We start from the raw sequence: 23933 nt of genomic DNA on the forward strand, positions 1-23933 counted from the left end.
CAAGTTTGATTGTATGGTGAAGAGTTTTTCCTTTGAGTTTTGAATTTGAAGATTTGTTGTTTAACATTTTGTTTGCGTCTGCTAAATGACTGTAATGTAATGTAATGTTTTTTGGGATTTTAAATTTTTTAAATTGGGGTTTAAGTTCAAACATGTATGACACAGTTTGACATTTTCAATTGTTTGAATGCCAGTTTAGCAAGTTTGGATTTTAGCAAGTTTGATTGTATGGTTTAGAGTTTTTCCTTTGAGTTTCCAATTTGAAGATTTGTCGTTTAACATTTAGTTTGCGTTTAAATTGTAATGTAATGTAATGTTTTTTGTGATTTTAAGTTTTTTAAATTGGGGTTTAAGTTCAAACATGTATGACACAGTTTGACATTTTCAATTGTTTGAATGCACGTTTGGTAAGTCTGGATTTTAGCAAGTTTGATTGTATGGTTTAGAGTTTTTCCTTTGAGTTTCGAATTTGAAGATTTGTTGTTTAACATTTTGTTTTTTGTGATTTTAAGTTTTTTAAATTGGGGTTTAAGTCCAAACATGTATGACACAGTTTGACATTTTCAGTTGTTTGAATGCACGTTTTAAGTATTTTTCAGACTTTGAAAAATGTAATGGTTTAAAAACTGTAAAAAAAAAAAATATTTAAAAAATAGGGTCCTGCAATATTGGAGGTTGCACTTCCCAATGTATGGTTTAGGTTTTTTCAGTTTACAGTATTATAGTTTTTTTAAGTTTTTTAAATTGCTTTAAGTTTTCATTTTTGATGCATGGTTTAGTTTCTTTTCAGTTTACAGTATCATGGGTTATTACGTTTTTTAAATTGCTTTAAGTTTTCACTTGTGATGCACGGTTTAGTCATTTTTTTGAGTTCTCATTTTGAAGATTCTGTTTTTTTTGTGGAGGTAACCTAGTTGGGTGGGTCAAATAGCATAAAATATAAAATACTCGGTAAACTTCTTTACGTGCTCGATTAATTTGCTAAATATTTGATTGACATGCAGATTTGTATGCTTATGATGATAGTCGTATGGTTTTAAACTGCTCTCTGGTAAGGTTATATTCAAAGTTAGGCTATTTCTTATTAAATTGGGCAGATTTTCAAGTTGGTTCTGGCTGGAATCTGTAAAATCTGATCTGGCATCACTGGTCCACATTGAAAAAAAAAAAAAAAAACAGTTACATTACATTACATTACAGTCATTTAGCAGACGCTTTTATCCAAAGCGACTTACAGGAAGTGTATTCAACATAGGTATTCAAGAGAACTACTAGTCACCAGAAGTCATAAGTGCATCTCCTTTCTTAAACAAGCATCTTAAAGCATAAACCAGAGCAAAAGTACAGTGCAGAGGCAAATTACTATGAAAACAATAATTGCAACAGACTAATACGAATATAATAAGTGCTACAAACTACTACGAATAGGATAAGTGCAGTAAACGAATACGAATTCAATAAGTGCAGCGAACTGATACGAATACAGTAAGTGCAACAACTAATACGAATGCAATAAGTGCTACGAGGAAGGCTCAGGGTAGTACTTCTTGAAGTTAACTTACCTTGCTGAATACGCAAAGGCATACATCTAGTCAGCACACAATATCATATTAACGTCACCAGTTTGCTAGTCTGGCTGAATGGAAATTGACTAAGATGACAAATCCCCAGTGGGTAAGTGAGGTGGGTGAAAACCTTCCAGTGGAGAGTTCCCTACCTGACTGGGATCCTGAGGAGCCATCTCCTCCTCTCCTCTCCCTGCAGTCATCTCCCATCCCATTCCATCCCATTACATTACATTACAGTCATTGACCCTGCTGTCCTGTGATCCGAGCCTGCCTCTGATCTCTGTGACGTCATCAGGTGTTCTGGAATGACGCCTGCGTCGACGTCAGAGCGCCTCATCGCCACACGCAGAAACGCACGTACCCGAACGTTTACATGCACGCGCACACACGTCATCCATGAGAAAAAAAAATATAAAAAAACAAAACAAACGTGAAATAGATTGTATACGTTATGCCCTTTATTTAACGACCATATATACTGAAGATTATAGACGGATGAATAAATTAAATGAAAATATAAATCAATGCTGAAATAAGTGCATAAATAGATAAATATAAAAAGTATAATACAGTTTATTAAAGCTAAAGTGAATGAATAATACATCATTTAAAATGTTCCTTTGTTGTAATCTTATTTGTATATATATATATATTCTTAAAATAAAACTAAAAGGAATAACTAAGCATATGGCAAAAATAAACGTCAATGATTAATTAAATACAAATGTAAATCAATGCTGAAATAAGTGCATAAATAGATAAATATTACATTTATAAAAAAAAGTATATTAAAGCTAATGTGAATGAATAATACATCATTTAAGAATTTCCTTTGTTGTCATCTTATTTGTATATATTCTTTAAATAAAAACAAAAGGAATAACTTAGTAATTGCATAAATGGAAGTAAGTATGGCATAAATAGATTATAGACACAGTAATGCACATTGTATTTTACACTGACAATGATTATTGCACACAAATCTAATGTAATTTATCAAGGTGACAAATTCTATATTACACATCTGTCATGTAAAATAAGCAATAAAAAGAAAATATAGTGTTACCATAAAACTCTTAAACCGTTCTTTTATTTACAACTTGTTTTCATATACAGGGGAGTGACAGTGGTTTAGTTGCACATGGGGGATTCTGTATATGATGTGTGTTTGTGAGTCTATAAGGTTAATCTCCTGCATAGCATCAGCTGCAACAGGTTATTAATAGTTATTAATATCGAAAGACTCATTTTCTTTTTTATATATTTTATCAGCTCTCAATCAGATCTTTCTACAACACAAAGTCAATTTATGGCACAATTGATAATCCATACATCAAGCTCTTCAGCATCAAAGTACTGCAGGTACTGCTGTGTCTGCTATTCCCTCCACAGCCTGCAGGGGGAGACAGAGACAGATACACAGATTCAGCTCTCCACCTCATCAAACTCTGAACATTAAAAATAGATTATAGCCTGAGGTTTTACAGAGTAACACAAACCTAACAGCTAATCTACTGTGTGAATTATTATGTGCTGAATTGAAAAGGCTGAATGAAAATGACAGAATCAAAAACTATATAAATAGATATAAATTATGAAAGATATTTATTTTAACCTGGAGTCCTTTTATAGACTTTATTGAAGACGTTCCTTTTTTCTGAAGGTACTGTTTTACCTGGTTACTACCACAGTATTTGAACTGTTGTATGTATATTATCTTATTGTTCAAAAACATTTTTGCTTTTTCTAAAGGTCCCTTAACTGAAAAGGGAAAAACGAAGTGTTAAAAAAATGAAAATGACTGAATCATATCAATAAACTACCTAATGTACTTTTCCTTGATCTCCTCAGTGACCTGGAGGTCTCCTTCTCCTGGTCTCAGCTCATGGGTGGAGAAAAAAACACATACATCATGTAGTGCCAAAGTATCACAACAATTTGCTCTGAATCAAGCAAATATAAATAACTAAATGAAAAAATGAAAACTTCAGTAAAGCAGCGATGCTCTCTGCATATCTGAAGATTTGACACTAATGCCATACAGTTTGATTTACCTGTGTCTTTGCGAGAGGAACAGAACTGATATCTTAGGAAAAATGTTCAATATTATCTCTTGTGACGAAAAATTAAAAGGGAAGGTTTTTATCAAGCCGAGGCAGACTGTACTCTGTAAACTGCTCTTTATTATGATAATCATTATTATTATAATCCTTTTTAATCATAAGTAGTAAAACAAAGTCTTAGTGGTAGTATAAAGACCATTTGTGGAGAAGACTTTATGAAAAATGTAGTTCACTGACCTGTCCGGCTCCTTTTCTTCAGGGGAGATTAATTACATAACTACAGTAATAATGTTTTGAGAAGAAATAAGTTAACATTTTGCTATGATGATTGTTCGGTGGTCAGTAGTCCTTGTATGTTAAATATGTTGGATAAGGTTTAAACATAAAAACAAACAAAAAAACAATCCAAATAAAATGAATTTTGCATTCTCAGCATTGACAGTTTGTCAAATCAAATGACCCTTACCAAAACTTGATGAAATAAATGTATATTTTAAAGACATGATTAAAAAAAATGTAATCAAGTATTTCTTGACAATAACAATAATCGATTAATTACAGAAGTGCACAGGAAGCGCATGTGCAGAATAACACGAGCAACCACGATTTGTTTCTCTACTATGACAAAGGCATGACACGCCTTACTCTGCCTCTGATCTGGTTTGTGATTCTAACCTTAACCCTAACCAAGGTCACTCCTCATGTCACGCCCTCACAATAGCAGGATTCATAGTCCAACTGCACTTACACTCGGCTACATAAATATGATGCGTCTGGAGATGTTATTGAGGTTGTTCTGCTGTGGTGAAACTAAAATGTTATGAAGATGAACTACAACTAAAGTCGATCTTAGATAGCCATGCATATATATATATATATATATAAATGATATAAACGTAATAAGCCCGGTGAAAAATATTACCATGATTGGAACTGAATTTAAAAAAGGCATATAAATGTGAAATCAAATGGTTGTCACATTGAGAATGGTTGCTTATTCTCATGCTCACCCTTCTATCCACTCATATTAATTGACATGAATCCCTATTAGTATGATTGTATGAAAATAAATGAATAAATGTTATGCGAGATATGCATTAAGCCCACAAATCTACCAGTCCCTACTGTGAGGATAATAAACCTAACATTTTATTCAAATCCTCACATCCATACATGCAGGAACATACATGAAGTCTGACCTCTGCATTTAACCCATTAAAAAAATATGTAGTAGTATTGGGCTGCTGTGGAGCCCCCCTGGGGACAGGAACTGACTGGCCATCTGGTAGACCATGCACATTCCCAGTAGGCAGACATGCATCTTGGGATCACAAAACAGTCTTGTTTTTGTCTGACCTGGCCATAAAACAGATCGACCCAATGTTTTTGTTTTTTTTACAAATGAATTGACACTGGGATGGTGATGATGATAGAGAAACTTACCTATCTGTCTGTATCAGTCCCCCCCCCATGCTATAAACCAGGGGTTTTCATTCAAACCTTTATTAAAGCCTCTAGGTTATTTAGGTTCACCTCACTCCCCTAAGAGTCGTCTTAGGTGTTTGACAAATATAATTAAATAAGCATCAAAAAGTCCCCTGATAGGGCTGCATTTTCCATATAAGCCACAGAGAAGTTTGTGGGCTGAATGAATAAACAAATTATTTAATTATTACCAATCATTCTGGCATGTCGTGATGAACTCTACAGTGAAGGTGTCAATAAATAAATAATAATAAATAAAGTAAAGTAAAGTTCTGATCGGTCATGAATGGTTTTGGTCTGGAATACTAATAGCTGGACTTTGTGGGCTAAAAAGAAGCCTAATTCTCCTTTAAAATAAAATACTCCATCCAAATCCATTTATTTTTAATATAAAACAACAACAGCTGATCAAAGTGCTGATACATGTTTACAATGGGCAAGGCAAACTCATGATGGAACTGAGTCTCCACTAATGCAATTCTCAACAGTTTTTTTTTAGTTTTTTTTATATGAATGGGGTCCTTCTACTTAATGAGATTGTGCATGGAATTGCCCGATTTTAAATCATGATATGGTGTCACGCCGGATGACATGGTTTTTAGTGACAAAATGTATTAAGTTCCTATACTTATAAAAAGATTGCTATTCACTAAAATAAGACACTTGTAAAATGTGTATGCTTTTTTGCTTACAAAAGTTGTAATTCATTGATTGAACCATACTTGAGACCATAGGACAATTTTGAGATTTGGCTCAAAAACAAAAACAAAAATCCAATAATAAATCACTTTTGATAATAACTGGTCTATGTAACAAATATGTGTTTAATGATCTACAACATTTTAAATTACAACAATACAAATGATATTAATTTTAATCTTTTGTGACAGTGAAAATGCCCTGTGACGACCACAACCCGGTTGCTTATCTGTTTTATGGAAAATGAGCTTCACTCATAGATGACACACCAAACAGTTAATAAAGTGGTTCCTCTTTATTTGTGTGTCCGTGTAAACATATGATGCAATGTGAACCCATGACTTTTTAAGCGTGTGTGTGTGCCATATGTGTGTATATATATATATATATATAAAAGCTCCACATGTGATAACATTCTCCCATTTCTCCGAGTGGAAATATTTATGCTTAGTCCTCATTTGAGCATGCAGTTCAAACAGACAGGGTCCGGTGTTCTTTCCCCTTTTTCCAAACGCAGCGAGCCTCCGGGAGGCCTTCCTAGACAAGACGAAGCATTGTGAGTGCGGCCTGCCCCTCCCCTCGTCCCTGCCCCAATATGCATGTGTTTATATCGAGGCCTGATATCCATTTTCCATCGCACACTCCTTTAGCTCGGAGTTATTTATTTTTAGCAAACAGGGAACAGTTTCAAGGGGGCTGTGTGATCCATCACAGGTGTCCCGTCGCCCACAGAGAGGACGCAGGGTCTGATGATGGTTAAAGAGCAGAAGATGAAAAAGAGCCGATGGGTTTGGCAGCAGTCTGCGCTCAGGAGCATGGGGGCTAACTTCCACAACTACTTGAAGTATTGCATGAGAGCGGGATTGTTGCTTTTTAAAGTAAATATTTCTAGTTATTCAACACCAGTCTGATTGTGTTTATATTAATTTGATCATTATGTGACAACATTCCAAGTTTTCTCAAGTTTGAGAAACTGTTACTCACACACTCTTGCAAACTTTCTAAGAATTGCAATTTTTTTTTAATGTACGGTATGTACTCCATGAGAAACAGGCTCATTTTGGGCCTGTGGATGTTATAATTTCTTTGTTAATTATACATAACCGTAACCATTTAACCGCAACGTCGTGGCGTTAAGTGACACCGAAAAGCTGTTTCACAGTATTAACTCTGTGGCGCATAAATGCCATGTAAAAAGCCTAGCATGCGTACCAATGACACACGGAAAGGTCATCTTTTGTTTCGTCCTCCTGCTTCCACCGGAGAGAAGTGTGCATCAGCTCCGAGGGACGAGCTTCAGAGACCCCAGTGCCAAATGTTAAATATATGCAAAGTTTAACCCTGAAAGGTTCTGGAGTCGGGCCAACAATCCCCCAGGGTCAGAGCTCTGTCCATCTTCTGGAGCTGCCGCACGCTGTATTCCTGGCGAAGTAGCCTCCCCGCAGCGAGGCCGAGGCCACGGGGTGGGCTGTTTATCGTTACTACTACTTTAAATTTACCTTATTACAAGAAACAAACTATAAAATGCACACGGATGTGTACATTGAGGAACTTCTTCCAGGATGTATACAACTCAAAGACATATGTTTAACATAACGTCAACACTGTAACCTCTTCACATCCTGTTGATAATGTTATTTCACTTTTTCAATGTTTAAAAAAATTCTGGCCAGATATTATACATTATGCTTTTAAGCAGCTAATATGGAAGATCAAACACTATTAGCTTGTTTGTCTCCCTGTGGTAGTCTGTGGAACCCTGTGGAGTTCTTGGACACAACTAAAGTTATGTTTACATTCAGTGTTTCTCATCAAAACACTTGTATCCTTAAGGCCTGCCAAATGTGTTGAATGTATTTTCCCCCTCATAAAACACCTGCCAAGCCCCATTTTAAAGTGCCTTAAAAATCCGGCATCCTTTACATCCTCACTTTGCTGGTGCGTTGCCACGTTTGTTTGCACGATTGCTGGCAACTCTCTGGGAGCAATGGCCAGCCCCAGCATCACACCTGGGTACCAGCTGCAGTCGGGACCAGTGCCTTGGTCACTCAGGAGGACTGTATTTCTAATACCTAGCATAGGATTAGAGGAAACCCTGTTTAAACTTAACCCCATTTCATGTCAATACTTTGTACGTTACTTAGCCACATTGTGCCACCTTGACGAGGCAGAGACACAACCATGTCTTTCCAACAGCAGGATGCATCTTCGAAAGGTAGAATTTTGATTTCATATATGTCTGCAGTCTGCCTACAGTGAACAGAAACCAACTTCCCAAGTTTTTGAGTAATCAAATTCAGCTGCTCTCTTCTTTGCTGTGAAAGCTATGCACGGCTAGGTTGCACACATCCAGCAATGTTAACCACTGAGCTATGCTGCCAGGAAGAACAAAAAGAGAAATATTCGTTATCAGATGTGCCACAGAGCACACTAAAAACACGTCAGCAAATCAGAATCACAAATGGAATCACATTACGAAAATAACTGCTGGTCACTTTGCTGCTGCCAGACCTGACCAGAGAGGAAGTGCCTTAGACTTGTATTCTCTCTAAAGGCAATCAGGGGGCCACCCTACCTCTAACCGGATTTATTCCCTCAGTAAACATTGTAAACATGAGTTTATGGTCTCAATTGCTAGTTTCAAGTCTTCTTCAATACATCAGGATATTCATTTAGTAAATTATGGTCCATATAAGAGTAAAATAGTGAGAGAATCAGAGGGCTCCTCTCAATTCTAACCTCATTTTTGTCGAAATCTGACTGGGTTATTAATTTAAATTGTTAACGTGACTAGTACTCCAGCTCACGTGAGCTTGTCTGGCCGGATACGTTTTGTTTCGGTCAGTGATGACGTGCTTAAACAAAACAAGAGAGGCCGGTGTCAGCAAGACATAATAAAGCATCTTGAGGTTTTTCAGCATGGTAAAAATATCTTTATACAACAAAAAACTGAATGATTGTAATAATAACTGTCCGTCACCATCTTTGCAGTGACTACAAATGGGCAAAGAGGTGGATCATAGGTGGAAGTGAGTGGCGCAGCACGGGAGACAGTTACAGCTAGCAATCCGGTACTGCACCCACCCGTCACTCAAACTCAAAATAATGTCCAACTTTAAGCCTTAATATAATTCAAACAGGTGAGTTGTATAAACCCTCAGGTCTCAGGGGATTGACTCCCTTTTTGAGGAACTGCACATTTTTTTAGCACCTCAGCCTTAGTTTCATTTCTCAGCTAGAAGTTGCCGTGCAGATATTGTTGTTGTGATCAAAACATACGGCGTCATGGTGAGCGGTGGCGTGTGCACAAGAGAAATGATATCAATTGTCATCAAACAATACATGTTTCTCTTTTTGTTATGGACAACGGCCATCTTTGCGTTGACTCAGTGGAGAGACTTTCCAGCCCTGTGTCCTAACGGTGCCAGTTCAAAAGCATTTTGACTCATGTGTTTCCAACAAAACAATAGACTCTTCTCTTGTTGGGGTGTGGCTATGGGTCATGCTACAGGCTCACCCAGAAGTTTGGAGAGCAAAGTCCATGTTGGACCTGGACAGAGGCTTGTTCTACATGTAGCTCAGTGGATGAAAGTAACAAATTATCCCAAAGGCCTCCCTCTGATCCACAGAACTCAACCTTTCCTGTGATTAGACATTCTCCCTCCAGGTTTATACTGAGGAACAGCCAAGTCATTTTCCAATCATTTATTAAAGAGATGTTTATTTTATAGAGCTGTAGAACACCAAAACACTTTGTTTTAGTTATTTTCTTAATGATGAAGTCTGAATAGAGGCCATAGTTTGTAATAATGTACCATTTTTAATAGTTTTATACTGTAAGGTCCATTCTTCCTCTGTCTCTGGCAGATCTGCCACAACTGCAACATTGTCGTTTTTTTTTTCTCAACTACAAAAGCTGAAAATGAACAATGAAAGAATTACTACCCACGTTTCTAACCATTACTCCATCTGCCTGGAATGTCATGTGTTGAAGAATCATCACATTTCACTATTTATAAAGCAGAGAGAAGTACCATGTGACTCCTAAACCAGAAACAAAAACATTTGTCGAGCTTTTTCTCTGAACTATAATGAAAGCAACCGGTGATGGTGCTGAGAGTGGAAGCAGGGGGGACAGAGAGCCAGGCAGCGAGAGGGGGGGATGGTAGCGACTTGCTTCGGAGGAAATCTGGAACCTATAAACTTGGGCAACTTCTATGACAAGAGGCGAACGTCACAACGGCTCGCTTTGGTTGGCTGTGCGGCACACCTTTGTCTCCGCCTCGTCCCTTTGATCGGACCAATCGCTCAAGATTCGTTCTTCCTGTTGTCTTAAGCTCAGCTGTCCAAAAAGAGTCCTCTGGACCAATCGGTAGCTCGAATGGGTGGGCAGCTGAAAGTTTCATGGTTCCCTCCTTTTAAAAAGTCAGATTCAGGTTGCCGTTGTCTCACATGCAGCTACAGGAGCGAGACATGAGAGCAGTCCGGTTTGCCGATTGCAGTTCACACTCACAGAGACTTTTGAAGAGGATCGTTGGCAGGTTTCCACATGTGTGGATGAAGAAGCACTGTGGCAATCCAAGGCTGAGTGCCTGTTACTCAACCGTTTTGCTTGGCATGTTCAGCTGTGACAAAGCGTAACGACCAGAACTATTGGAGGAGAAGAACAACACAGCAGAAGGCCTGGAGAAACACACAACGCCACAGAAGTAGTTCCCTGAAGACGAACAGAACAGAGGAAAGCTGAGCGGGAGAAGCCGAGGGAGAGGAGAGATATATTGAGGGAAAGAGAGAAGCACTGGAGAGATTCAGAGAAGGAGTGAAGGATAGAGAGTCACATAAAGGAAAGCGGAGACAGAAGAAAAACTGTGGCCAAGCATGAGAGAGGAGGAGCAGTCTCATGATGACCACCCTGAGGGAGGGGTGGTTTCCAGCGAGGAGAACACGGTTAGACCACCATCTAACGCCTGTCCTGTTGTCGTAGCCACGCCGGGGGTCACCGGGCGTAAACGGCAGACGGGCTCACATACCGAGGATCACGTTACGACAGTCGGTCCCACCTCATCGGCACACGATGGCAAGGCCAAGCCAGTGGAGGACACCCAGATCTACACGCTGACTGGACCCAAAAAACTAAAAAGGAGTCCTCAACATCGGCCGCCTTCCTCGGACACATCTCTCTCTCCTGGCCCCGATCCTAGTCCCGGAGATCTCTCATCCCTTGAGGACCCACACGGCCAGCGGGTGATCGCCAACATCCGGGAGCGCCAGCGGACACAATCTTTGAACGACGCCTTTGCCTCGTTGCGTAAGATAATCCCGACGCTCCCTTCTGACAAACTGAGCAAGATCCAGACCCTTAAATTGGCGTCGCGCTACATTGACTTTCTTTACCAGGTTCTGGAGAATGACGAGATGGACACTAAGATGGCTGGATGTAACTACCTGGCCCACGAGAGACTGAGCTATGCCTTCTCTGTGTGGAGGATGGAGGGCGCCTGGTCGACCATGTCGGCTGGTCACTAGCCCTGTTTGAAAACAACTTTTGATCGTTTGCCCTTAAAACATATGGTGAATTCCACTTGATAGGGAAATATTCATACTTGAACTTGACAGCTCACATGCAGACTATTTAACACCTCATCTTAGATAATCTGTTTGCCTCAATGATGACGGTAAGACTATTTGACACTCAAGCATGATCATTTGGACGGAGCTGTTCTCTAAGCCACTATCACTTAATGAAATGATTTCATCATTGTCTAGCGACATATCAGATGGACTCTTATAATTCTATTGTTTGGTTTGCCAGCTATTACTGCTCAAGTGAGCCAATGCGAATGTTCAAGAAAAGAATCACAACAGGGACATTGTGCTCAGTGTATGATTCCTAGCTTTGTTTTACTATCGTCATCTTCATAAGTATTCATACTTTGAGCCACAGTTGAACTACATTTCATACTTTTATTTAACTTTATTTCTGCCTCAGGCTAGCAAGTGTATAAAAAAAACGTTTTGTGTAATATTTAAAGAGCAACAACAAGAAAATGCAGAGAAGGGATTCCAGGAAAGTCAGAACTGGAAAGACAAAATTGTATGTTCCAAAGAGATTGGACCTTTGACTTTTCCGTACCCTTTCAACCCCCACTTTGCCAAGACTGACATATCATGAATCCCTGGCCGCCCCTGAACACAAGCGACGGTGGAAAAAGTAACCACGGGCAGCCCTCGTCCTGACTTCACTTTCTCCTCTTTGTACCCAAACCAAGCCCCTTTGTTTCTTCTGGTGCCAAAAAAAACCTCTCCTCTTGAAATTCTTTCCTCTCGTTCTGGCCCAAATTTGCTTGCGTTTGCACGAAACGGTGATGCAGCTACAGCGAGCTGACGAGGAGGCGTAATGAAAACAAACTGCCTCGAAAAAGCCATGAATCACGTGTGTCACCATCAAAGGGGAGGCTGATGTGGCTCCCCGCTGGGCTCCTATAAACCACTGGAAGTGATGGAGGAGGTGAGAGGTGATTTATGCACAGACACACACACACACGCACACATGCACAGGTTGAACCCATGCACTAAAACAAGCACCTCCCCCACGTCTTGGGTTTGAAAAAATATTTTTTCTTTAAAAGTCAACATCCATACTTGTCAAATTATATAAATGCAATAATACAACAGTTTTGGACCATTACAACACTGGTTTTTGTCTTCATCTGAAAGGTTTAGCCCATATTCCATGTAAACAACCAAACTGAAGAGATGGGAGTTTTGTTTGTATTCGATAAATATCTATGACAAACCATTTCTTCCTTCATTGCCAATATGCATGAAGGCCAGCAACCTATCATTAGACTGTCCCAGGGAGGTGGCTAATGTTTCCAGCTACAGACTTATGAAGCCCCACAGTCCGCAGAGTGTGGTCTCCGAGGACTAACCTTCACTGGCACGCTAGAAGACACTTGACATTTAAAAATAATTCAGTTTTGGGCCAAAAGAGAAAAGTAGTCCCTGTGCATTTTTGCGTATAAAATGAAATTGACTGGCTTTAAGAATTGGGAGATGAATTTTGAGGGCACGTTAATTTCTTACAACTTCAGTCCGACAGCTACTTATCGGTAACCCCCACGTATATGTCAATACTGAATCTCAGTTTAAAGCCCAAGCATCACCTTGTATAATTACATTTAAATCAAGTTCCGACTTCATATGTTGATTCTAGTATATTTAAATAAAAAACATGTGACATTTATTTCAGTTATTTTTCCAATTATGAAATGAATCAACAGATGAGTATTATCTTGTATTATCTTCCTCTTGTGGCACTGTGGAAATATGAAATTACAACTAGTTGATGGTCAGCCCCCATTGATGTCTTTGTTATTTGGAATTATTTTATTCAAATGTACAACATTCAATGATGAATATGTGAGATGGGGTAAATGTGGCCTTTACAAACTCTTCAATGACTACCAGCGGTTACAGCAGTAACGTGTCTGTGTTTTTTGTCGTTACAGCTGCTGAATAAAGTGACTGTGATCTTCCCTGTACAATTCTGCTCCGTGCTACCATTACTGCCATTATAATTGCACGGACTTTGCAAATGGAACTTAAGAAGAAAAGGACTGTTTGATAATATTCAAAAGCCATCCTGATGAGGATGCAGACTAACATGGAGAAAAAGGACATTTCTAGATCAACTAAACAAATGAAGAGCTTTTGTTTACTGAGAATACACAGAAATTGACAACACAGGTCAAGTTGGATCAGTTTTTATGTGTCCTGCTTTTCCCCCTGGATATTACTCCGAGGGAACTTCTATCAAAGCTGTCACTGTAAGACACTTAACCTGCAGTTAAAGAGAGACGTCAATCTCGGACAGTGATTGGTGCGTTTGTCTCTTTTATACCAGTTTACAGGCTTCGTTTCTTTTCTTTCTTCGGAACATTTACTTGAAGTATATACACATTGTGGTGCTTTCCTAAAAGTGAGGGACATTGATGCATTGTGACTGACTAAATATAACAAGCAGAGCAATCCCTGGATAATTACATGTAGTGATACATACAGCACATGAGTCAATATTTGTCCAAAGAAATAAAACTGTCTTCAAACTGTTCACGAGATTCTTGTTGTTTTGGCAAAAGCGGATGATGATCGGTGCAAAGATTTATACTGGCACCACACCCTCCTTGTCTCCTGTCTCTCTTGTTAAACTGCCTCTCTTGTTTTCCCTTCCTTCCTCCTTCCCCCGTTCTTTTTTTTTTTAATGAGGTCTGTGTGCCTTTGCCTGGTCAGTCAGGAACACTTAATTCCTCCAAAAAGAACACGTTAATGTGCAATTAAGGGCATGAGGAATATTTATAGCCTGTTTTGGGCCCTGAATTCTTGCTTGTAGTTTGATCTTTTCAGTTAGGCTACAGTGGCCTGCAGGTTTACTGTTGCATATCCGGATGCTTTAGCAAGAGTTGGCTCATTAAAGCTTTCACACAATGTTAAACCACAAAAACTGTTTTACAGTATGGCATAACGGCTTTGATCGGTGTTGGGGAATGATGAAAAGGAAATGCAAAAAGCGATAGTCACACAGCTATTATGAGACCTCTAATAATGGGGGAAACAAAACTCTCTTCAGCTTGCTTGTCTGCTGATATAGCTGTTTTTTTCTTAATCAACAATGTGAGATTTGTTAGAGACAAATTCGTACCAGTCCTAATTGAGTCTAAGAACATTATTTTGGCCTAAATATGATTACTATAACATTCAGTGCTTAGCTGAAACTTAGCATAAATCTTAACAAGTGCACTCTTCCTCCTCTAGAACACTATAGCGTGCTTTGACAACTGGTTTGCCATTAAGTGCAGTATTTTGAGTAAATGAGCAAAATCATGCAAAACACTGGTGCAGGCTAGTTGAAGGCTTTGCTCACACTTGGGGGTGTTTCCAGTTGATCTGATTAGACTTCTCCGCAGGCTGAAATTGAGCTGAGTTTTGATGGAAATTGATAAAAAAAAGATAAAAGGTGGGGATTGTGCCATAATAACAGGTGCAACAATCTATCAGGAGAGTGAGGTAGATGTCAGTCAGACAGTCACACAGTCCTGAGGAGAAGTCTAATCAAGCACAAGAAGTGAAGGGTGTGGGTGGACCACGATGAGGCTTTCTTAAAAAATGGAATCTCAAAATCGGATCTAAAAGTAACCATGCCATGTTTTGTATCAGGTTTAGTACCACTGCTGTTGGGGAAGGCCGATCAATAATGTTCTGCTGTTGTATAGCTCCAAATGTCAATGAAACAGTTCCTTGCCTGATGTGCTACGTATAATACTGTTACATTGCAATCAAGTTTTCTTTCTGCCTCTTTGCCAGTAGACCATTCATTTTACTTCTGCCCACTGATAAAAGTTGATCAAGATTTAAGTTCACAGACCTGAGAAGTTTGCTTGCTCTGTGGATCAAGCATACAGGTTTCTAGCAGCTGACTGCTCACTTGGAGATTTCACAGCTGCGATCAGTGCAACTAATTAAGTGGAGACACCCTCAGTGAACAGGGTAAAAAAAATAAAACTAATAAATGAACTCATAAATATCACATATCAAACTACCATAGTTGATTACTTGCATTAAGAGGGTTTTTTTTATATTATAAGTTTTCTGAAAATCTATGTTTAAATATGCAAATAATGCTTTATCTAATAAAAGATACATTTTCGTACAATTTCAGAATAGAAATAAAGCCAGGTTCAAAAGTCTTGTTTTATTTTTCTGAAATATTGGGATCAAGGGTTTGTTACAGAGGGAATTACAAAAAACACACCCATAGTCAATAGCTTAATTATTTCCAGCAGTTTGAGCCCATTAGATGTAAAATCTTAATGGATACTTATTTTACCATAAAATAAATACAATATCTCTTTAATGGTGTCAACATTTTTACATAATTTGTGACGGATTGAAAGGTACCCAAGTACCAACCTAGTCACAAAGAAATAAATGTGAAAAAGAAATGTGAAAAAATTAAAGTGACTTTTTTTAATTTTTATTATGTATGAACAAGATGGTTGTCTGACCACTGCGTTGGCCGTGTTACCGTTTAAAAACTCTGTGCATTGACAATAGAGCACAACATTTGGGTTTAAGTAATGATGCTCAGGGGATACTTTTCACCTGAGGATGTTTTGTTAATAAGCTACAATTTAAACGTCAGTCTAGATTGTTTCGGTGTAGGTTGCCTAGTGCTGGAAATATCGGCCGAAGAGATGTCTGCCTTCTCTCCAATATAATGGAACTAGATGGCACTCGGCTTGGCAAAGCGCCAAAAATGCAGCTGCATCTGCTCACAACAAGGACTGTGGATTATCTTGAGTAATCGGGTCATGATTTCTGTAAAGAGACAGTTTTTTAAATGTAATACAAGCCGAGACCCCTTTAGTCCCAAAGAAACACAGGATTTTCAACCACGACAACGAAACCTTTGTTTGTGTTGTTGAGTTATTGTGAAGATACGTTTGTGATGTTTTTCCTAAACCTGACTAAGTGGTTTTGTTGGCATCGACCTTATGTTAGTTTTGTTGCCTAGACCTAACAGTCGTTTTGTTGCCTTGTCCGAATGTTTGGTTTGTTGCCTAGTCCTAACGTTTGTTTTGTTGCCTAGTCCTAACGTTTGTTTTGTTGGTTAGACCTAAGTTTTGTTTTATTGCCTAGACCTAAGGTTTGTTTTATTGTCTAGACCTAAGGTTTGTTTTATTGTCTAGACCTAAGGTTTGTTTTATTGCCTAGACCTAAGGTTTGTTTTATTGTCTAGACCTAAGGTTTGTTTTATTGTCTAGACCTAAGGTTTGTTTTATTGTCTAGACCTAAGGTTTGTTTTATTGTCTAGACCTAAGGTTTGTTTTATTGTCTAGGCCTAAGGTTTTTTCTGTTGCCTAAACCTAGAGTTTGTTCTATTGCCTACACCTAATGTTTGTTTTGTTTTAACTACGTAACCATGCAATGCACTGTTAAAAGGGTCATGGTCATTTCACATAATTTTTCTCAAAATGTAATAAAGCTAAATTTATTGTATAGCTGCTTGCTAGTAGTGTCTGAACAGCTAAAGTTGATCTAGCAAATAAGCTTGCTACAATGGACAACATGGCAGCTGTTATTCAAACTGAACTCATAAATATTGTTAGGTGGCTTTCAGTGGTACTTTTGAAGTTACATCAAAAACTTACTCAGTTTTCTCAAGTTCAGGCTGATATTGTTTAAACTAACACACCTGTGGTGGAAATGTTTCCTCTGAAAAAACAATACATTTGAACGGAGAATACTGTAAGGCAACTTCATAGTTTTTGAAACACAGCATGATGATTTGCTCAAAAGGTTGCCCCTTAGAATATCTATAAATCCTTTTGATTAATATTCTCTTTTTCATAAAGTTACGGCCAGCCTTGAATTTGATCACACAACTGTTCCATGTCTTTTTATTCAGTGAATCGTTTACTAGGAAATAAAATAAAGGTATTACGAAGACTGTCATTGTCGTATTCATGCTTTTATGGTGATGTTTTCACAAAGAGGCAAGGCAAAAATAAACTTATACTGGTAAATTATCGTTTTAATCAAGAAAAAAAGACAAAAAAAACAACAGTACAAAATAGACAATCTTTCTTTACATACACATGGTAGGAATTGTGAAGGAAAATAACACAAGTAAATAATAAAGAATAGCATGAAAAAAAGATTTCAATGTCACGTTTAAAGATACTACATACAGCTCTGGAAAAAATGAAGAGACCACTCCAAATCTTTCTTAAATCAGCATCTTTACGTGTATGGCAGCCATTCCATTCCAGTGTCTGTTGAATTCCAATACAGGCACACCTGATTCTACTTAATGAGGTACTGATTAGGTGATCACCTGAACCAAATCTTATTTAATGAAGAAGAGTATAAAAACCAGTGCTGTGGTCATCACTATCCTCTTGCAATAGGACCAGCTGGGTGGCAGAAACAGTGCTAGTAGTACCTCAAAAGTAATTGGAATAAAAAAAAAAAAAAGTGACTATTGACCATGCCAAAAGAGTTAAAAAGAAAAGTTTTGTGTGAGGAAAAGAAGTGTTCAATTCTGGTTGAAAAAGAATGGCAAACGGCAGCTGGGGTGAAGAGGGCGGTTAGAAACAGGCTCCTAGGGGCAGGGCTGAAGTCGTGCAAAGCTAGAAAAAAGCCCTTCATCAACGAGAAGCAAAGAAGAGCCAGGCTGAGGTTTGCAAAAGACCATAAGGATTGGACCATAGAGGACTGGAGTAAGGTCATCTTCTCTGATGAGTCCAATTTTCAGCTTTGCCCAACACCTGGTCGTCTAATGGTTAGATGGAGACCTGGAGAGGCCTACAAGCCACAGTGTCTCGCACCTACTGTGAGATTTGGTGGAGGATCGGTGATGATCTGGGGGTGCTTCAGCAAGGCTGGAATCGGGCAGATTTGTCTTTGTGAAGGACACATGAATCAAAAGTAGTACAAAGTTGTCCTGGAAGATTAAAACATAAGTATTGTGTTGTTTAAAAATGAATATGAACTTGTTTTCTTTGCATTATTCCAGATCTGAAAACACTGCATCTTTTTTTGTTATTTTGACCAGTTGTCATTTTCTGCAAATAAATGCTCTAAATGACAATATTTTTATTTGAAATTTGGGAGAAATGTTGTTAGTAGTTTATAGAATAAAACAAAAAATGTCATTTTACTCAAACACATACCAATAAATAATAAAACCAGAGAAACTGATCATTTTGAAGTGGTCTCGTAATTCTTTCCAGAGCTGTAGTTACTGTACGTCCAGTTAGTTAAGATTTACCAATACAGATACTACTGCTGAATGCATCAAGGCACATGTGTGACATGTGGACTTTGGTCATGGAGTTTCTATTTACAGTGTCTTTCTTTAAGAAGAAGGTACATATGACATCAGTTATAAAGGGAATTAAGAGTTGAGGCAATACTGGCCTCTCCATAAGACGAAAGAACAGCCACTGGGAATATAATACAGGAGGTCATTTACAGTATTTGTCGGAACAACACAAACCCCACACACACACTAAACACTTAACATATGCACTTGTGCAAATGCAGTAGCCAACGCTCTCTCACTCTCACACACATGCACTCCTCGACAGATCAGACACCATTGACTTCATAGACACCACGCTGGATAAGAGAGACACAGCATTTTGTTTCAATGCCGTCACTTGCTGTTAAGAACACTTTTTACAACACCAAAAAGAACGACACGCTTTTTCAGTTACACCCATTACAGAAAGCACATCCAACATTTTCCTAATGATTCCTACTGGAATGAGGCAGTAGTGCAACAGCAGTGGGACTTCTCCAAAGGCAAAATCGTAACTTTTAGCTCTACTGTCATTTTGGTTAATATACAAGGCCTTCTGTTGGGCAGACGATGCCCAGGGTCCAACTAGAGCAAACTGAGCACGCATATAGGTTTCCTACCTGGATGCCTAAATGGTAACATTTCCTTAAACCAGTCACATTAACTTGCTGTGGAGACTGTGCTACTTTCATTCTAGGTTTTTACAAAAGCTACATTTACACACAAAATCAAATCTTTCCTAACAAAAGCTGAAAATCCGATTGTGCTGCTTCAAATTCACTCATGGATGTAAAAACTCTTTCATACAAAGCCGTATAGGTGGTCTCAGTTTCACGATAGAGTTTTAGTGTCTAGATGCAGCTTTAGAAGCTTGAACACTCAACAACAACAGAAGAAAACTGCTTTCTTTTGGCCACAGCTTTGTCGAATTTAATTATTAAGACTCAGCTATCTGCATCTCTGATCTAAAAACAAAAGTATCAAAAGCCTTTGAACTGGTCAAACCTAGTATGCATGAAAAATGGATTTCCCCATAAACCTGCAAACAATAATATTTTGTTTTCACTTTTGGAATGCAAAGCCCTTTACATGCCCCGATAGCAGGGCAATGAGAGGTTTCTTCAACATGACCTGTACTTCAAACGTCAAGAGTAGATGACGGGACCAACATGTTAACGTTGCCCTTGTCTAGGTTGATTGTAGCATGACAGGAAGAGCTGCTACTAAGCACAGTTGCAAAGACGAGTCAAAAAAAACCCACTCAAGTTCACCGCCAAACAAACACACAATGGATTACTTTCCTTAATTAGACTGTGTTAAAGCTTTGAACTCCAAAACTGGTCGAAGAGAACATTCAAACAAGGCTCATCATCAAAATAAACAGTACACAAAAGTCTGCACGTACGATGTTTACCTAAATCCACAGGTTCAAACGTTGTCTTTTAAAAGTAGAGTCCCTGTGAGGATCAGTCTCCATACTAGTCCCTTGTGTTGCTTTGTCACACAGTCCAATAACCAAGTGCAGGCCAAGTCTTAAGGCAGTTTTCTTTGGGGGATGTCCATTAAGTGCATTTACATTATTGCTACTACAACAATACAATGGTCCTCAGTGGTGCCACAGTGGAATGAACGCTCCTTTAGTCTCAAATATACACAATAATATACAGTATTTAATACTAGTGGTACATCGACAAGTCATCATTGCTTTGTACATGTGTGTGTAGGTTTGTGTGTGCATCTAAGACACTTAACAGCAGTGAAAAAATATTCCTGCTTAAAAAAATCTTGCCTACTTTTTGGATTAACTTCATAGGAAATGCAACTCTACAGTATTTCGGCCAATTCGTGTCCTTAGTCAGAGACTCAGACATGTCAGATGAAGAGCTGGGGAAATAGCAGACACAATTTCAGAGGAGTTGTTGTTTTTCTTTCCTTTATATCCCAGAGCTTTGGAATTTCTTATGGTTCACATTATGGAATGAACAGTGCAATAAAACAACAAGGACATCTGCCTTTTCTTTGTTTCTACAAAACCACAGTTGTCCTTTTTGTGTCTTCATTTTCTCTCTTTCCCTAGAGTTCTTTGTTGTCTTCTTATAGTGGTTAAACTGCATGTAATGACATCATTGAAGCAGACAATCTCTGTGTCTTATTATTTGTATTCTCTCTGTATGATTTGGAAACTTTCTTCAATGCGTATACGCTGTCACCTGATGTCGTAGGTGCATTCTGCAAAGTGGCAGAAAAGAGAGGAATATGTGACGTAAAGTCTCATCATTGTGAAACCTGTTGGTCCTCACGTTAAGGCAAAGTTAAGGCAACAAAACATCTGCTGGTACATAGTGCTTCAAGAGAATTCAGAGCTGGGCTGAATTCTGTCTGTTCCTTTACAGTTGGTGGTCACAGAGCTGTGCCCCTGGACCTCTGGACACACAAAAAATCCAATGTCAGTCAGGAGACACAAAAGGTATTAAAAAATCATCTGGTATTGCTTTTTGGTGAGGTTTTTGGAAGGTTGCCCAGCTGCAGGTAGATCTGCCGGCTTCAGCTGAGTGGTAACCAGCATTGAGGTGCTCATACTGCCGGTCTGAGGCTCAGCATTGTGTGTTGGTGGATGTGCACAAGTGTGAATAAGGCAGATGGGTGGGGCTCAGTGGAATTACAAACGCGCACCCCCCTCTTCATGGTCATGTGACAATGCAGGATCCGAGGCTACGGGTTTGGTCGAGATCCTGGAGGTGAGCTCTGTGAGGCGATTGGTCGGATTCTTCTACATGGAGTTGCTGTCATGCTCCATTGGCTCGTCAGGGAGGCTGGAGGAGGGGAAAACAGAAGTGAGTGGAGAGCTGTGGGTGGAAACAAAAAGGGTGAAAGTGTAATTTTTTGGTCTTTGCTTGGTTGCATGGCCGTGTGTGTGTGTGTGTGTGTGTGTGTGTGTGTGTGTGTGTGTGTGTGTGTGTGTGTGTGTGCGCTCTTTACATCTCACTGGGAAGGACTCCCACAGAGAGCGAGGCCAGAGCGTTGACGGCGTCCGTTTCCTCACAGTCTCGTCTCTGCGCGGCGAGATAGGACAGACCAGCTGATCCGCTGTGAGCCTTCACACTCTGCCAGTACTGACCTGCAACACCCACAGAGATACCTGGTTACTGGTGTTGTCAAACTATGAAAGCATGGAAGCTCTTCTTATCTCGGTGCGAGCTACAGAGCCAACGACAATATTTTACAAGCATGGACTATTTTAAAAACAGGATTAAGGACTGTTATACCACTGAAATGTACAAGTCCTGTTAGTTACTGAGCAACACCGGGGATTCATTGATGTAATTTGCTGTTCGTTTTGAGTCCGTTGCTTTTTTTATTTTTGTGAAATTTAATGTTTGTGAAACTTTTATGCTGCCATCTTGGCCTCAAAAAGAGGTTTTAAATCTCAATGGAAACATCCTGGTATAATAAAGGTTAAATAAAAAATGAATAAAATGAATGTATGTAGGAAGTAATATGCATATCCATAGAACTGATCTTCTGATCTACTTCTCACTTAACGGGTTTATCGCTGGGGATCCCATGGAATGCAGTGTTGGTGCAATTTCGAAACTATTGATAAACTTGGACAAACGAGAGTGCTCTCTGAAGCAGCAGGGGCGGGGCTTCAGGGCTCTGTTGACTTAGTCAAGGATGTCATCCTTAGCTGGCTACTACAGGGCACAGCTCATTGACTGCCGGGTATTCCGACGTAACAACCAAAAGAAAGTCTTCACTTCCCTCGATTAACGAGCGATTAGCGGGTCTCTAGAAAAAAAGCAACAAGCAGAACTTCTGGGGGCCGAGCAATGGGCCTGCTCCCAGCGGGCACATGTTCCAAAAGGGTACAACCATTACTGCAAAACACGCTAGAAACTGCCACTGCACTTGTCATACAATCGGCAAATTGATCCTGTTCTGATTCCAGCATCATGTCCGAGGCCACGTGTTTATTACATTAGTAAGGAGAAGGTCAAGGAGGAAGAAAAGGAACATGGTACTCAGGGAGCTTTTACAGGATTAAATAAAGGTAAAAATGTTCACAAAAAAAAAAACCAGTTGAATCATATATGAGCGCTGCTCACTTTGTATCTGTATGACGGCCTGCAGGGAGCGGACTGCATTAGCGCTGGGCTTCTGGAGCAGGACTTCTTCTGGCAGTTGGTCCTGCAGGACAGAGAAGCAGCCATGGAGACAATCACTGTTATTCTGGTACCGTTTCAGTCGTAAAAATGTTTGTTAAAAAGTCACTAAAGACATATGGTAAAAAGTGCTCAGCATTACATTGTAATCAGGACCAACTCCATACCCATAGAAAAGCAACAAGAAATACGTTTATTCAATTTCCAGTCAATAAATACAGATACTTCTCTAATCCATACACAAATAACAGGTAGTTGTACAATAAACTGTTTGTCAATGAGTTTAAACTTTTATTATTTTCCATATAAAGGAGTAAAAAATTATAATAAGTGAAACAGATAACCCTTAATAAGAACGCTATTACCCAGCATGCCTCACCTGTATGTCCAGTAGTGCACTGACACAGGCTTCAGACGCGTCGCAGATAGCTGTGAGGTCGTGACCGCCCTCGAGGGTCAAAACCAGACGACCCCCTGCTAGAGACATCAGCTGGCGGGTCATGTGGCTGAAACCTGTGGTCGACAAACACACGCAACACACACAGAATATATGTAAGAATATAAGTATGAACCATGCTAAAAGCCAATCAGAATAAAGCTACAGGACCACTCACTGTAAGACTTACCAAAATGAGTTTTGCTATAATTTCCAATACTCTAAGAAAACAAATGTATATTTTTACCTTGTGGATCCTCCTGGAGCAACATATCAACTACTAATTTACTATAATTATGGTGATGCAGCGAGGAACGGTAGAAGGAACAACTCCTTCTCTTTGATCCATGCATGACAGGAGCTGTAATAATCTATTAATATCTCTAAATACCCACAGGATCATAAATCAGAGTTCTTATTGGCTGCGCTTGGGTAAAAACGAGACCCTGAGGTAAAGACTGGAAGACAGACTGTGCAGCCTGTGGTGGAGCACTGTGCTTACATTTGGCTGAGACCTTGTACCCTCCCAGAGGAGCGGGGTTGCCCTCGGCAGCGTCAAACCCGGACGACACCAGCACGAAGTCCGGAGAGAACTCCTGGGCGATGGGCATCACCACGGACCTGCAGGGACACAAACACACTGTCAATCCAAGG

The 23933-nt window shown here is 39.3% G+C and overlaps 2 protein-coding genes across 6 annotated transcripts in view; one reads left to right on the forward strand and one right to left on the reverse strand.

The window, feature by feature from the left end:
* The first annotated feature begins 10693 nt into the window (after positions 1-10693).
* Positions 10694-11341, forward strand: LOC129100278 (twist-related protein 2-like). Its single transcript, XM_054609871.1, has one exon. It carries the CDS (start codon positions 10694-10696, stop codon positions 11339-11341), a length of 648 nt encoding a protein of 215 aa, XP_054465846.1.
* Positions 11342-17398: 6057 nt separating this feature from the next.
* hdac7a (histone deacetylase 7a) overlaps positions 17399-23933 on the reverse strand; it is a 51537-nt gene continuing 45002 nt past the window's right edge. For 4 of the 5 annotated variants that reach the window (XM_054609476.1, XM_054609477.1, XM_054609478.1 and 1 more), the window contains 5 exons: positions 23782-23900; positions 23223-23356; positions 22787-22868; positions 21660-21798; positions 17399-21526 (listed from right to left, as the gene is read on the reverse strand). In XM_054609476.1, coding sequence (XP_054465451.1) covers positions 21451-21526; positions 21660-21798; positions 22787-22868; positions 23223-23356; positions 23782-23900 — 550 coding nt within the window. In that variant the 3' untranslated portion in view covers positions 17399-21450. The remainder of the gene's footprint in view (positions 21527-21659; positions 21799-22786; positions 22869-23222; positions 23357-23781; positions 23901-23933) is intronic. The other variant, XM_054609479.1, reaches the window with a different exon arrangement.

This window comes from Anoplopoma fimbria, chromosome 12, assembly GCF_027596085.1.
Source record: "Anoplopoma fimbria isolate UVic2021 breed Golden Eagle Sablefish chromosome 12, Afim_UVic_2022, whole genome shotgun sequence".
Lineage (NCBI taxonomy): Eukaryota > Metazoa > Chordata > Actinopteri > Perciformes > Anoplopomatidae > Anoplopoma > Anoplopoma fimbria.